This window comes from Sebastes fasciatus, chromosome 16, assembly GCF_043250625.1.
Source record: "Sebastes fasciatus isolate fSebFas1 chromosome 16, fSebFas1.pri, whole genome shotgun sequence".
In the NCBI taxonomy this organism is placed as follows: domain Eukaryota; kingdom Metazoa; phylum Chordata; class Actinopteri; order Perciformes; family Sebastidae; genus Sebastes; species Sebastes fasciatus.
Window position 1 is genome coordinate 9,506,532 of NC_133810.1, and position 16,805 is coordinate 9,523,336.

The 16,805-nt window shown below is 40.6% G+C and overlaps 1 protein-coding gene across 1 annotated transcript in view; it reads left to right on the forward strand.

Annotated features, from left to right (window-relative positions):
• Positions 1-16,805, forward strand: part of jade2 (jade family PHD finger 2) — a 190,604-nt gene that overhangs the window by 21,854 nt on the left and 151,945 nt on the right. The window contains exons 2-3 of the mRNA XM_074610875.1: positions 3,828-3,891; positions 9,569-9,654. Coding sequence (XP_074466976.1) covers positions 3,828-3,891; positions 9,569-9,654 — 150 coding nt within the window. The remainder of the gene's footprint in view (positions 1-3,827; positions 3,892-9,568; positions 9,655-16,805) is intronic.

The following is a 16,805-nucleotide window of genomic DNA, read 5'->3' on the forward strand; positions in this document are numbered from 1 at the left end:
TTAAAATGGTGTAGGAGTTTATTATATGTATGCAACAAATCAAAGCCATCATGTTGATGGATGGAGCCCCGCTCAGTTAAACCAATCATGAAAAATAACCCTCCACAGCTGTAGCCACAGGTATAGCTACCAAATGTGTGGGAGACACCTGAGTAAATATTTCTCGCCAAAATTGTCCTTTTTTTCGTTGGTCGAATCACAAACGAGAACATGAGAAGTTCTCATGTATTTAATCCAGTGTTTGTTTAAGCCCGTTGCCATTTCTGCCACAAAACACCCTCTTCTTGTAAATGCTTCAAACAACTTGTAAAGCGACTCATTTAGAAGGCTGGTGTAATGAATAGATCCTTCAAACTATTTTATGTCACATTTTTTCTTCGCGTTCACATTTTCCTCTGGGTGGTCAGAAAAAGAAAAAAAAATGACTGGGCTGCTTTTTTAAAAAAACCAACAACGTTGGTACCCTGAGTGTGGTTTAAGTGGGTCGCCTGAGAGTTTAATAGGCGGAGGGGAAACCCTGAGACGGATCCAAGCGTGCAGACTTGAAGTCAGACAGAGGAAGTCAATGATGTACTTAACCACTCTCCTCAAAGGCAGGAAGACGAGCTAGAGCTAGACAGATGGGGGAGAGGTGGAAAGATGAAGAGAGAGAAGCGAGAGGGAGGCTGTGGAAGTCAATAATGTACTTAACCTTACTCTGCAGACTCCATGTGTCCCTGTTATTGTAAGGAAGGGATGATGGGAGGGGGAAAAAGGGAAAGTGTAAGATGGCAGGACTTGGGAATGGAAATAGTCCGAGGCAGCGAAGAAGCGCTGTGTTTTTCTGTCAGCATAAATGTCAGAGTAGGTAAGTGTGTGCAGGGCAGGCGGGAGGCCGGGGTACAGGAAGAGCCCCATATAACAGGGAATAGCCCAGTTTTACGAGCACATAAATCTCCGTTCCCCACTCTGCCGGTTGTAACCCACCTCCTCCTCTTTTGGCCTTCTTGCCTCAGTGTAGTGGTACGCTAAAACCTCCTTTTGACTTCTTGACTTTGTCTGCCGCCGCTCTCTTTTGCTTCATTTCTCTCTCTTTTCAGACTCTCTTGACCCATGCCCTCCTTTTCTCCTCTTAGTGCTATTCTGTATATTTTCTTCCTCTTGAACTTCAAGCGACCAGGGCAAGAGATTAAAAATAGCTTCAGGCTGTTTCTTTTTTGCCACCTTGATGTGTATTTTTTACCTTTTTCTTTTCACTTTAATAATTGTCAGGGACACTTTTGTAATAAAACCCTGAGTTTGTGCAAATATGATTTATTTAATCTCGAATATAGCATCATATTAACAAGGTCAGGTATTTTTCAGTGCTTCTGGCTGTGTGTTCAGTTGTGTGATGACCAGAGTGTTCTCGTTTTCTGTCCTGAAAGTGCCGGTGAATCTTCTTTAGTGGCCCGACGGGACTTTAATCCCATTCACACATTAATACGGGATGACAGCAAAGCAAAATAGGTGACAAATTAGAGGACAATAGGGCTGGGTTTTAAAAAAAAGAAAGATTTTTCAATTCAAATTGATCTTTTCAATGATCTGATATCGATTCAGAAAATCGTAAATTGTGTGTGTGACACCGTACATTTAACAAGACGAGACAACTTTACTGCTAATTTCTTCTCTGCTCCAATCGCCAATAGCTGATCAGCTCTGAGCGCACCGACTCTCTCTCGCTCAACCACACATATTATGCTCAAATCAATAATGTAGTAAACATATGGGTTGCTCTTAAACCCGGCCTTGGCCATTTTCACACGGTGGTAGGCCTACTGCGAGCATCAAACCTTGTGCGTGGCATTTTACAAGTTGTTTTCTTCATCTATTCGTTCGCTATGTGGAACAGGGGTGTAAAGTGTGTGTGGGGCGGCAATATTGGTATTGCAACTGAAATATAAGTTGTATAATCCAATCAATATTGAATCGAATCGGACATTATTGACATTATTTTCATAATCCTTAAACCATTCAGTGAGCCCTTGGACCGTTTCGATATGTTTCACCACCTATTTATTCAGATTTATCCCTTGAATTTGGCTCCTGTCTGTATCTGTTCTGACAAAAACATGCAAACAATGAAACGGTTACTCCTAATAATAATATAAGTGCCATTATTTGTGCCATCATCTGTCGGTCTGATTCCTCTTACTGCTATTACATCTAGATTTCTCTTCAACTGGTCTCTAAATCTAAATCTCTTGCTTCTGACATTTATTTATGTGAAGCAGAGTATTTTTGAAAAATGTAAAGTGTGCTATTTGATATGTTCCAGGATAAATACATTTTTTAAAACACATTTTTTCTACCTGAATAATCCGATGTTGTGCATTTTTTAAAAGCCTTTTGTCTGATTTATTTCTGACATTTATCTCTCTGACGCACTCTCTGACATTCCTCCTCTGTCTCTCTGACTCTTTCTTGGATCGCTCTTTGCCTGTAACATCTTCTTTATTCGTCTAGTCTAAACATCTCTTTTATCTTCTCTCTCTCTCTCCTGACTCTTGACAGACAGTTGAGTTACATTTCCAGTGTCTATCTGCTAAATACACTAGATGTCCTATAAGGAGCCCCTCGTCGTTATATCCCCCTCTCTCTATCGTCACATCTTCCTAATTTCTCTGCAGCTCTGAAATGTCAAAAAAAAAAGTGGAAACAGTAGAACAATTAAAGTTTGTTACATGTGAATTGAATTGAAATTGCATTCTCTTGTAGATTGAACACATTACACTTGTTGGAAAAATGGTGTAATTTGGGTTCATTTAAGCGTTTAGACTCATAAATTCCACAAAAGCAAGTAACAAGAGGTTTTCCCCATAGACACCACTTCTTAACTCCATATGCCTTCCCTATCTCTGTTGTTTTGTTGCTCCATGCTGGAGGCTCATTCATTTCATTGAGATGTTTTGTGACTGAAATATTGTGTAATGTTAATGCTGTTGGATAGCAATTTCTGATTTGTTGATTTTCATATTTTTTTTTACTAAAAGGTTCCCCATGGGGTAAAGAAAAGTTATGTTTGCATTCAGTGTTACTCACCAAAACGCATTATGTGTATCCTTGAGGTCTAACAAACTTGTTGAATGCATTTCCTTCTTCATAAAACATTTGCCCATTCTGCTCTGCCCTTTTCTGACGCGCATCTTGTGCACAAGATACAAGAAAGCGCTTTTTTTCCTGCAGAAAAGTTGACATATTAGGTCACTGTAGCATGTGGATAAAACTTGCACATAGTTCCCAGTAAAGTTAATTCGGTATGGATCAAGCTGGATTGCATGAGGTTGAATAGAGATGTTCTCATTGTGCTGTAGAGGTTGCTTTTTTAATGTCCTTTATCACCATGAAAAACAGAAAAAAAAGCTTGTCTGCTACTTTCCGCTTCAAAAGGTGTCCTAGTTAAAGCTGGTTGAGAGAAGTGTTTTTTTCTCTATTATAATGAAGAAATGAGTACCTACAGTATTAAAGCAGACTTGTGCAATAGCTCCCAGTGAATACCGCACTAATGCAGGATGAATTCACAGTCGACATGTGCAAGGACTCTCTCCCACTGTTTGTGAAGAAACAGAACAACTGTATCATTGTGAAGTTCCCAGCGAGTCCGAAGCGCTAATGCGTAACGGTGATCAAGTCAGTTTATTCTGGCAGGCTGCCGGCTGGAGGCTCTGACAGATTGGTGCCATCAGCGCATTATTTCATTAACACTTGTGTTTTCATGGTGAACATCTTCTCACGCGTCATTTTTCTCTCTCTCTCTCTCTCTTGCCCCCCCCCCCACTTCCCTCCCCTCCCTGCCACCCTGACAGATGGAGAGCGAAAAGAAGAGGAGAAAATACTCCACGAGCAGCAACGACTCTGACACCACAGACAGTAAGTTGGAGAGAGAGATTCAGGGAAAGGGAGGGAGGGATTTTATGTGTGTGTGTGTGTGTGTGTGTGTGTTTGAGCGGGAGTAAGAAACCTGGAAGTGTCAGAAAAGTGAGTTCCTGTGCTGTTGTTGTACGGTGAGCTACCTGTTTTAGTCAACTCCCTCAGGGTATTTCTCGTATTCACTCTCCATTTAGACCTGTCTCACCGCCGTCCCTCCTCTGCTCATTAAGACTTCCCCTTTTTAAACACAGCTACAATAGAAATATGAATCGATAACCCAAGCAGCTGTTAAAGTTGTTATTGCCTATAGAAACAATTAATGGTGTTCCTTGCACACTTTTTGATGACCTATTATTCCTGCGCTGCACTTTACCTCTGCAAAGGCTCGATGCCCTGCCTCGTGGTGAGCGAAGAGCAGCTTAACACATTTAACATTCTCATTTTACGAGTGAGAAGTTTTACTCGGGTGGAGTTGCTCTGCGGTGAAATAAATGTTTTGGAAGATCCCACCACGTCATATTATTTTCTGAGCTTGGTGATCTCAGACAAATCCTACAGCTGATCTGCGCCCCGAGCGCAGTCCAGGAGCTGACTGCATAATGACCTGCTGCTTTAGTAAATCAGACGCTTAATACACACAAAATTCGGCCGCAAATTCAATAAAAACCTCACTTTTTCTGAGTGAATCTGGCTTTATGTGCTGTAATCACATGCAACATGTAGTTAATAGGCTGACTGATAAACGGATAGTAGATGATGGATGCAGTTTGATAGACCCAGAGTTATGACAGGGACTTAATCAACCACTGAGACAGACCAAAGACTGTATATAAAGACTCTGTCTTGTGGGCTGTATATATCTCTATATACAGTGTATGAGACAGAAATACAGCCATGAAGAGATACACTGCATGATGATGGGAACATCTGGCCAGTCTAACACATTACCGCCACTGGCAGCTTGTGCTGGAAAACCGTTTGATAATAATCAGTCTTTGAACAGCGGTACAGTGTTACACAAGCTCACTTGGCTCTCACAGCTGATAACTGTCCATAAAATAGGAGGATTTAGTCATCAATTTTAATTAAATTTTAAATGTCAGTCTTCTTGGCTTTTGGCAGTAACATGACTAATTCTTGTTTTTTTGCGGTGCGCATTTTACAATAACAAGCACATATTTTTGTTTGGCCATTTCTCTGACACTGTCATACCAGCATAGACAGAAAAATAGGAACATCGGTGAACTAGAAAACAAACAGTAGAGAATGTACCTCACTTTTGGTTTTGTGTCTCCTTAAAGCTTTTCTGAACTGATGAAGATTTCAGATATTATTTTAGACTAGACCGACTTTATCAAAGAAACCAAAGCAAAGTGGCTTAATCTGCCTTCTTGCACAATCTTTAAATGTCACTCTCTTCCTCAGCTAGATAAAATGAAACACTATTATAAAAAGTATGACTGTCAAAGTTAACGCAATAATAACGCGTTAATGCAAATTTGTTTTAACGCCACTAATTTGAAAAAAAATCTTGAATAAAAAGTATTCCCAGTTGTTTTTTTGCACATTTTTTCTGTACTTCAGAATAAAACATTTTAATTAAATATTTTCATTTGAGATTTTCTTTCTCTGGAATCAATGTGAAATCAAATCTCCAATTACAGTAATAGAAATTCAATAGAAAGAACAATGGTTGTTTCAATAATAGAAACAGTTAATTTATCAGAAACAGTCCAAGTTCAGGGACGGATGTTGCTTTTGGAAGTTAAATACATTCTCAAAATAAAGCTGAGGGCTCTCAGGATGAGGAAGGTCCCGACCCTTTTTATTAAAAAAACATTTTAACTAATTCAAAATTTAGATCTGTGGAGATGAATTCAAGGTAATGTAGTGATTCCAACTTGAAAAACTGTTTTCCTCCAGCGGGGCCACCGGAGGTTGAAGCAACCTTGTACAGGTTTAACTGTGGTCACAGGTCTGCATGTATAAATGATTTTACAGCAGGTTTAACAGGCTGTTTCTCAGACCTGACTGAGCCACCCTGTGCTTACGGCCGCACTCTCCGCTTTATAATTAGCCGTTAGCTGTTAGCTTCCCCTGGCCAGTGCAGCGTGGGCTCCAGCTGCATCTGTTGACTGGAGGTTATCAGGTTTCTAATTGAAGGATGCCCACGATCATTTTGCCCGCCGTGCACCAAGCGGGGCTTTTAATTAACACACGGCCATGATGGTAACCTCCTACTGCGCCGCGGCCCGCTTGGTTATCTGGCCACACACTGATGATGTGGTGCAGCTGTCTCGCGGGGCGTGTGGATGTAACCTGTAACGGATAAACACACGCTCTAGTGGAGTGCACATGCACGAGCACACCCAAAAATGTCCAGCAGATTGACACACAGTCTCACTGAATATACAGATCCATGATAAATGAAAAGAAGAAGCGACATAATGTGTCTTAGTAAGGTGTTGTTCCACCTCGAGTCTCCACAACGGCTCCACTGCTTCTTGGCAGAGATTCTCAGAGTCTCTCTGGTGTTTTGATGATGATGGAGGACGGCGCTGCTGTCTAACACGTCACTCTAAAATCTCCCACAGATGTTCAGGTGTGTTGAAATCGAGATGTGTTAATAATTTAAAAGAATGAGCACACACTCATACATAAGCACAGATGCACGCGCATAGACACACCTATTTAAAATGCTACCTCATCCCGTTCACTGTATCAGTGTTTTTTTTTGTGGTTTTCATGTTTGTCTTGGATAAAGTAGAGTCTCTCTGCCCCAGTTTACTTTTAAACAATAAAGACAGGGTACATACACAGTCTGTAGGGGTGCAGCGGACCACAAAACTCACGTTTCAGGTCGTATCACGGCTTTGAGTCACGGATTGGATCGTTTCAGCAGAAAAAAAGTGAGCAAATATAATTTAGAGATGCCCCGATCCTGTTTTTTTTTGCCGCACATACAGATTGCTGATCGTTGATGAGCTGAATCGGCCGATAGAGATTGTTTTTGTTGTTGTTTTTAAATTTAAATGTTATCCTTTTACTTTGTTATAGTCATGTATCGTGGTTATTTGCATAAAAACACATATTTTTCATGATTCGGAAAAAAAGATTGTATTTTTATTGTTAAAAAATATTGTAGTAGTAGTAGTTCTAATGGTGTATTATGAGCTGCTTGGTTAGGAATAACTGTCTTTCTATGATCTATTTTATATTGCTGTGAAAACATCTCCTTCAAAGAACTGTATTCATTCAAGTTTCTCGGCAAAAACTACACTCTACAAGATTACATTTGAACAAATCATGATAACGTTGGAATTTACCTTCGCCCAACACTCATCTTTAGTTACTGAATAGAGCCTGAACGCATCGCAATGTAACTCAATGGAACCTCCGGATACGTTAGCTGCTCCGGTGCTGCAGACGTGAACTAGCTCTCCTCCTTCTGATTTCAACACAGATTTGTTGCTCACAATGTACCGTTATCATATCGGCCGTTATCAATTGGCAGTAAAACTTTATTTCACACAATAAACTGTGTAATTAAGTTGTGGTTCACATGTGTGCTGAACGGTGGGAGGGAATCTGTACGGATCAACTACGGTCCGTTACACCACTAACTGTTAGTTGGTGCACTTTGACACCATCACTCGGAACAGCTGAGTAAAGGATCAATTATAAATAATTTGTTCAAACCCACTCCTGGCTGTCAGTTCACTCCATATGTCCTGTCATGCTGTGGCACTGAAAGTGTGTTTGTGTGTCTTTGTGTGCGAGTACTTAAAACTGTGCAACTGTGCGAGTTTGAGACATGGAGGCAATGCAAGCGAAATGTGTGCGATGGTGGCAAAATCTGTGGGTGTATGTAACTGTGAGCATGCATATGTGGCAAATACAAAGAAGTGTTAGCAGCTCTATGTACATGATATATGTTTATGTGTGAATTATGTGTGTGTGTGCGCGCGTGTGTGTAGAGAGCGAGAGGGAGTCTGTAATTTTGAAGACAAGCCTGACAGCAGTTCTGCCCTCGGCGCTGTTAGTTGGTCAGACGTCACAAGTAAAATTAGCACGGTGGCAGCACTGCTGTGGTGGCGAGGGAAATATGTTGAGTGGGAGGCTGCGCACACACACACATCCATGCACACACACTTACAGTCATGGTCGCAATGTGCTATATTACACAGTATTGGCAAATTTGTGTTTTCCATTATGCCAGTGTGATGTAATTTAATTGCCAATGTGATGCAATTCTTAATGACAGCCTCCTTCGCGATGCACAGATGAAAACGAGCTTTCAGCTGTATCTGTTGCAGTAGTTTTATGATTTAAAAAAAATATATAGAAAGCAGCATATATTAAATTACATACACTCTTCTGCTCACATACATGGGCACACAGAACAAACACACACAGGGCAGCTGATTGAAGCGGTGGGTGGGATATTGGCTCCAGCGTCTGGTTAATTGCCATTAAGTTGTGTATTAATGAGGTTGTAAAGGACCACAGTGGACTAACTGCTTAACAAGATGCTATTTATACTGTCATTACTTATTAAACCTCTTAATAGATCATCATCAGTCTGCTTCAATTAAAGGCCTGACTCAGTGGTAGTTCTGCCACGGGCGTCGGAAAAGTCACGGGGAAGGTTTCTTTTGGTTGCTTTCTTTTAGTGCTTCTCTGCAGTGTTTGAATCGCCTCCATCGGTGTCAATTACAAAGGCCTTGAACTCCATCACATGCTCATTTAAGAACTTTTTTAACATTGATGAGCAGCTTTTGGCTCTTTAGTGTGTAGCTGATTCCCTGCTGGTTTCTTGATGGTCGATGTTACAGTGTTTTTATTGTCTTTGTGTTGTAAACCCACTCTGCAAAACAAATTTCTCCTGTGGGACAGTAAAGTTTCTTTGGAGTGGATTGTGAACACACGCTGTGAACATGAAGTCTGATCTACAGCCAGAGACCTGTTCTTCATTTTCCCCACACTTTAAATCCACAATCACACTCGTGAATGCACATTCTTGACAAATCAAACACAGATTAAGTTTGTCTGATGTTCTTATCCGGATGAGTGAACACTTTGTCTTTACAACCGTGTCACAAGCTGTGCTAATTCTTCTACAAGAAAATTTTTACAAAAAACACTTATTGAGTATTTAGAAGGGCTGTCAGCCGATTAAAATATTTAATCATGATTAATTGCATGATTGATTATGTATATATTTATTATTGGAAATCAATTAACAACACAAAACATGATAAATATTGTCCAGAAACCCTCACAGGTACTGCATTTAGCATAAAACAATGCTCAAATCATAACATGACAAACTGCAGCCCAACAGGCAACAACAGCTGTCAGTGTGTCAGTGTGCTGACTTGACTATGACTTGCCCCAAACTGCATGTGATTATCATAAAGTGGGCATGTCTGTAAAGGGGAGATGCGTGGGTACCCATAGAACCCATTTTCATTCACATATCCTGAGGTCAGAGGTCAAGGGAACCCTTTGAAAATGGCCATGCCAGTGTTTCCTCCACAAAATTTAGCGTAACTTTAGAGCGTTTAGTATGACATGGTTGGTACCAATGGATTCCTTAGGTTTTTCTAGTTTCATTCGATACCTTCACTCTAGCTTTAAAACCATTAAAATTGTTTTATTTTTTTTATTTCTGCAGGTCAGGTGACGTCGTGGTCCAGATCATCCAAGAACACGGGCACCAGCAGCACATGGGTCCGCCATCAGCACAAGAAACCATCAGAGGTAAGTCAGTGTGGCAGCTTGGTTCAGTGACTCAGCCGTGCACTGTACACAAGAATGTGTTTAATGAAACACAGCCTGTGTTTGGCCATTACACGCTCCCAGTTTTGCTCCACTTCACTTGCTGTCTGTTATTTGTTGTGGCTTTGCTGGATTGTCTCAAATGGTCAGATTCCAGCATTGTGTCTGGTCGTCGGGGTTTTCTGAACACCGGCATGATGTGCAGCTTTTATGACCCAGTAGCTAATGTAAAACCTTAATTCAGGGCTGTGTATGGTTTCTTGACAAGCTCAGGTGGCAGAGTGATTGCTGGGTTAACGATACCCATCCCTATGAACTTCAAAACCCTGCACACCACAACTTATGCAAAAGCAAGACTATTCTCCTGTCAAAGCATACACAATTATAAGAGACAAAATTAAGTTACTCAAAGGAAAATTAGACGAATAGAGACCATTCGTAGCATCAGTGCCATGCCTTACACCAGCGTCCTACTTTGATTTAAGATTGTGATCCAGCCACTGCAGCTATATATCAGTTCTTAACTGGAACAAACACTTCTGTCCAATGTAAATACAGCCATCTCCGCCACCACAGCTAAATCAACCAGGCGCATGGATGGCACAGATTGGTTGGCTTAAATACCAGGTAGAGACATCCATATGGTCACGATGAACGATCCCGAGGGCTCTCAAATGACCACCTTGAGGAAGAAACTGGCATAATCCAGTTGGAAAACGGTGCACCAAACCAGTTGTGGCAATGCTTTGCCTGCCACAATCACACATTCCTCCCACTCTGTCAGTGAAGTGGGTTCAAATCTGTTTAAGGAGAACTCGTCTCTTGCTGTTTGAAGAGTTTCTCTCCAAAAATAACTATCTGCTATTTGGAACAAATTACATCTGCTCTTAAAAATTAGCAGGGGAGATTTTTGGGTAAAGGAGAGGAGGTAACAGCCTCCGATGGCACTTCTCAGATTCTAAAGATGTTCAATGGAGCACTTAAAACAAAGATCTTTTACAAAATGAATTAATACTATTTTAGAGGGTAATCTGCTCTCGCCTCTGCTGCGATTTCTCCCCATCCTTTCTACCAAAAGATGTCAAAAACTGTCTAAAGTTTAAGAGCGCAAATGTCTCTCTTTTGTAACTTTTGAAAGGGGAATGAATAGAGCGAAATGGCACGCATGCCCCCGAACCACCCCGAAGTACAAGTCATCAGCAGAGCATCTGTCATGCCTGTGCATTTGAAGCTTCCTCCCCCTCAGCTCCATCCAGTTAACCACAGGCTGTTGGAAGGTCCTGTCAGCAATCAGTCGCTCAGTAATTACTACTGTAGCTCTCTGCTCTGACCTGGGCCTCAGCTGAAGAGCCAGGGGCCACGTTCCCTTTCATAACGCTGCCTCCTCGCCTTGCTCCGGGCCACACCGCTCTGTCGTAAAAGGATGATGTTTTGCAGTCATTTTTCTGTCTTTTTCGGTGGCATTGAATGACAGGGAGTGTTGAACAAAGAAAAAGGGGTGGGTGACATCTGACAAAGGTTCAGTGCAAAGTTTTGCAGTCAAGAATGTGCATCTGAACTGATGTCAGGAAAGCTTAACTTAACGCGTGTTGGCATTTGTCTCCGTGCTGCTGGAGAGATATTGACACATCGTACTGTTTTTAGCTACTTGCTCTTCTTCGGGGCTCTCTTACTTGTTGATTCTTTTGTCTTTATTGATGCGTTGTCTCATGTTATGCTGTTTTTTGCACCTCAGCCGTGGAAAGGAATGACATTTTGTTCAGTGGAATCACATCTGGCCGGTTCAAATTGATCACCATAAGCGGATGATTATTATAACGAAATGTTGTTGTTGTGCATCATTTCTCATGCAGATTACCATCTAATTGACATTTGTGTATTTATTAAATGAATACAATGTAATGAATTGGACCGCTTTGCTATTTACTAGCTCGCTCCTTCTGCCTTTACCCTCAACGAGGTTGAGGCATGGCCGTCTTTGGCTGGCGAGCATGCAGATGAACGGCGCCCCTTTTACTGGGGCTCCTCGCTCGCTCACCCGGCAGCGGCATGGAGGGAGACGGGCGCCGGTCTGAATGTGTGCTGCAGAGCCGGTTGGACACTTTGGGGGCATTACATGACCAGGCATTATCAATCTACTTTCCCCGTGCGCATTCGTTCATGATATCAATGTATACGCAGTATCAGCCACAAGTATCCCGCCGGACAGCAGACGGTCCGCGAGACGAACTTTCAAGGGAGTAAAGTAAAAAAAAAAAAAAAAAATTCAATTAACGTTAGTCTAACATAGATTTTAAATGTTTTTCCCTATGTTGTCATGTATGAAAAGACCCAAAATGAACACCGTAGGCAGACTACTTGATTACTGTAAGCAAATTCTCTAAACAGCATCCGAATAGGAATGATTCTGTCCCAAGCTTTTTGATCCATATAAGCTGTAACCGTGATCACGATAAGCAGTTTCCACTGTAACCAGCTACATTTTTCAAAAACAACTGGTTGCATGTCAGCACTTCAACCAGGAGGTGTTGGGAAGTGCTGTCAGTGTCCTGAGGCAACAGCAACAACTTGTTGCATGTTTTACAGGTCAAAGGTCATGACCCTGATGAAATCACATGCCCCTTTCACTAACAATGCTTAAGCTGGAGCAAACCATTGAGGTCACGTCCCTCATTTTCACTTGCTACGCATTTAACTACTCTTTAGCTTTGCAGAGAGGACTGTTGCTTTCTCTGCTCACCTGCCAAGTATATCTGCATCTAACCACTTCGACACTATCACTGGTGTGGTTTGTCCAACCTGCCGGCTCTTTTTGTCACTTCACAGACAATAAGCAGCCACCCTGACACAAACAGATTAAGAGTGGGTAGTCTCAGCTGTTTTTGAAGGAGTGAGCGTGATGCAGACTTGTTTTCCTTTCGACCTGACTAATTAAAAGGATGAAGAGGCTTTCTTTGTATCCAAGCAGTAGATCAATCAGGCTAATATCGATCAGTGAAACAACTACCAGTGTTAAATGTCACATTTACATGTGTCATTTAGTGTCGAACTAGTTCACAAGCAAGAAGTCCAAGTTTCAGTGGTTGAAAAAAGCTGTTAACAGATGATGCTCATCAGTGCTGTGTCAAACTCAGCGGATGGTCTGGGTTGCAGTATTTCTAGTACAATAACACTGTTTTCATTGAAATACATGACATATTTTGTTGTTTTTTTTAACAGAAATGCCAATGTGAATTGGAACTTGGTATGGAATATATTGGCTGCGTTCAAGTGTTTGAGAATTGGACGTAAATGTTGTTTGTTGATGGTGGCAGCCGGACACCACTGAAACGTAAAGTGCTTTTTAAAATGATCAACAAAAAGTAAAAGCAAGATCAAAGAAAGGGTGATATTTTTAGACGGTTAAAAATCCTCGTCAGTGCATCCCTCCTAGGAGGAAAATTGAACAGTAGCTCACAATGTGGACACGTTTATGGAATGATACTCACTCTTGGTTAAAGGAGGTGTGGCGAAGGGTAAACACTGCTGCCTTGTAATGACAACGTAGCTCTTTTCTAAAAATGAGCCGTCTCTATTTGCGCCTTAGCAAGTCGTTCACTCCAGCTTTGACTTTTCTTAGAAGTGGTTTAGAGAGCTTTACTCGGTGGAAGGAGGACGCAGTCAGATGCTTCCTTTTTTTTATAGCTGTTTTATCTCAGTTTTAATGAGTGCAGAGATTGAGGATTTGAAAATTTTGTCGACAAACAGGAAGTTATTATGACATAAAGTGCACACACAAACAGCACATATTTGGTCTTATGGTTAATGGTTAGGGTCAGCATTTGAGCGAGATATTCAATCACGATTAATTAATTTTTTATCTGTTCAAAATGTACCTTAAAGGGAGATTTGTCAAGTATTTAATTCTCTTATCAACATGGGAGTGGGCAAATATGCTGCTTTATGCAATTATATGTATATATTTATTATTAGAAATCAACTAACAACACAAAACAATGACAAATATTGTCCAGAAACCCTCACAGGTACTGCATTTAGTATAAAAAATACGCTCAAATCATAACATGGCAAACTCAAGTCCAACAGGCAACAACAGCTGTCAGTGTGTCAGTGTGCTGACTTGACAGTGACTTGCCCCAAACTGTATGTGATTATCATAAAGTGGGCATATCTGTAAAGGGGAGACTCGTGGGTACCCATAGAACCCATTTTCATTCACATATCTTGAGGTCAGAGGTCAAGTGACCCCTTTGAAAATAGCCATAACATTTTTTCCTCGCCAAAATTTTGCGTAAGTTTGGAACGTTATTATAAAGATCGGCAGCCCGACAGATTTTTAAGAGGTTAATTAAAAATCCCAAATTGCGTTAATGCGTCAGAGAAATTAGTGGCGTTAAAACAAATTTGCATTAACACGTTATCGCGTTAACTTTGACAGCCCTACCTAAAACTATTTGTGCCTTCATGCATCCGGCATAGATAACCAAAACTTCTTTAAAAAAAAAAAAAAAAAAAGCACTGTAATGTAATGTAGCTGCAGTGATACTGAGTCACCAGTCAGAGCGAGGACTCTTTCTTAAGCAGCTCTCGGCCTCATCCCTTCTGACAAAAGCAGAGCTCCCGTCTTCAGAGAAATCCCCCTGCTCTCCCCCAGGGGATTGTGTGACACTTGTCAAAACACTGCAGCATGAGCAGACGACACACACACACACACACACACACACACACACACACACACACACACACACACACATTTGTTAGAGGGTGCTAGACACACTACATCGAGGCGGAAACATGAATACACACACACACTTTGCACTCATGGGGTTTCTTCCAGGCTTGTGGTATTGAAATTTTGTTCCACACACTCGGACAGGGGAATGGCGTATTCAAATTGTTCAATTTTAATCTTTCTCTTACTGGTGGGTTTTAGTATGAAAATCAGTCAAGTGATCAGATAAACATGGAGATGCCAGTAGTTATAGGAAGTGACTGTTTATCATGTGTTGATGGGTTTTATTCTTTTTTTTTACAAGCCTCACCATATAGTGACAGCAGAACTGCAGAAAATGAATACGGATGACGATCTTTTGAAAATAACAGCAATAATAGCAACTGGACTCCATTTTTGTCTTTGATATTTGGTAATTTTCAGGTTTTTCTGTAAGTTGCATAACATTTTTAATGAGCATCACCTGTTGCTGGGCAGATCTGGGAGCCTTTGATTTTATGAGTATGGGATACACACTTAATAATATGTCTCTAAATCTGATCCAAAGTATATTTAATGAGCTTTAAATCAAATATTAATGAGCGAATTGTCATAGATGCTGCATTATGCGGCATTGGTGAACCAAATGATCTCTGCGATTTTTACCAAATCACAACATTTCAAGGGAAACCCTTTTAAAAGTAGTTAATATTTTAAGTACAGAATCTGAACTGTTATTTATGAGGAGTTATTTTTGATGCCAAAATCTAGGTCTAATGATCTGCTGTAATCTACTGAGATAATATCACAAGCTCAACACATTTTTCTTTTAATCATTATTCAGTTTGCAATTTACAGCTTGGCAGTTTAGCAAAAAGCCGTGACTTGCAATTAGTGCAACAGTTAATAAGTGTGTATGTATAAGAACTCACGCTCAGAACTGGGAAATGGAGTCGGGTGTTAGGAGCTGAGCAAAGGCACTAAATATAGTTATTATTTTTCTAGACTTTTGGTATCATGGGTCGTCTTTGTGGCCTTAAGGTTACTTGCTGACATGACTGTAAAAGAGCAGGTCAATATCAAACTAGTTACTAGTTTAAGGCATGTTGCTCTCTTGGATATTTCAGTGGTGGGCTGCAAGGATGATGACTTGATAAAGGTCAGATCAGATATCATTGTTTCACAACTTTTAACCTCGTCAAAAGTATTTTCATAAGTGAGAAAAGAGCTCTAGAGGCTAATAGACTAAAATCAATATTGCCTGAGCAGACTTTACTGTTAGCACAGGGTTAGAAGAGGCTGTTGAACACGTTGCACCATGGGAGGAAGGAAGTGGTATTGACGGGTGTTGCCAAAAAGATGATAGCTGAGCAGGTGTGAAAACTCTCTCTATATCATCATCGTTACATGTGCATACATACTGTACATACTGTAACAGTTTGTTTATGTGTATGTGTGTGAAGGTGCAAGTCGAATGTGCATGCAGTGTGCATATGCGGTTGTATCCATAACAATGTGAGAGTGACGGTGTGAAGGAAAGAGGTGGTAGCTGCAGCACGTTTTTCAAAGCCTGTAAAAGTAAACCAGAAGCCTTAAGATTAGGATTTTAGAGCTGTCAATCGATTAAAATATTTAATCACATGATTGTCCATAGTTAATAGTGATTAATCACAAATTAATTGCACATTTTTTATCTGTTCAAAATCTACCTTAAAGGGAGATTTGTCAAGCATTTAATACTCTTATCAACATGGGAGTGGGCAAATATGCTTGCTTTATACAAATGTATGTACATATTTATAATTGGAAATCAATTAACTGCACAAAACAATAACAAATATTGTCCAGAAACCCTCACAGGTACAAACTGCAGTCCAACAGGCAACAACAGCTGTCAGTGTGTCAGTGTGCTGACTTGACTATGACTTGCCCCAAACTGCATGTGATTATCATAAAGTGTCTGTAAAGGGGAGACTCGTGGGTACCCATAGCACCCATGTTCATTCACATATCTTGAGGTCAGAGGTCAAGGGAGTTTTTCCTCACCATAATGTAGTACAAGTTTGGAGCGTTATTTAGCCTCTTTCGTGACAAACTAGTAAAGCATGGTACTAATGGATTCCTTAGGTTTTGTAGTTTCATATGATGCCAGTTTCTTCCATCTTCAATAACAACATTTTTAAGGATACATGTTCCTAACTTGCCAAGATCGGAAGTTTCTCTGTGTTCATTTGCAATTGCTGTTTTTTTCATATTACTGTAAGAAATGGTTGCACATTGGGTGGTGAAAAGATAAAGAAAAACAAGATGAAAACACAATCAACAACCAATTTGACAGACAGATGGAAATCATTGCAAATGGTGTAAAATGCCAGTGGATATCAGTAATCATCAGTAATTCTAAGTAATCTGTAAAAAGTGT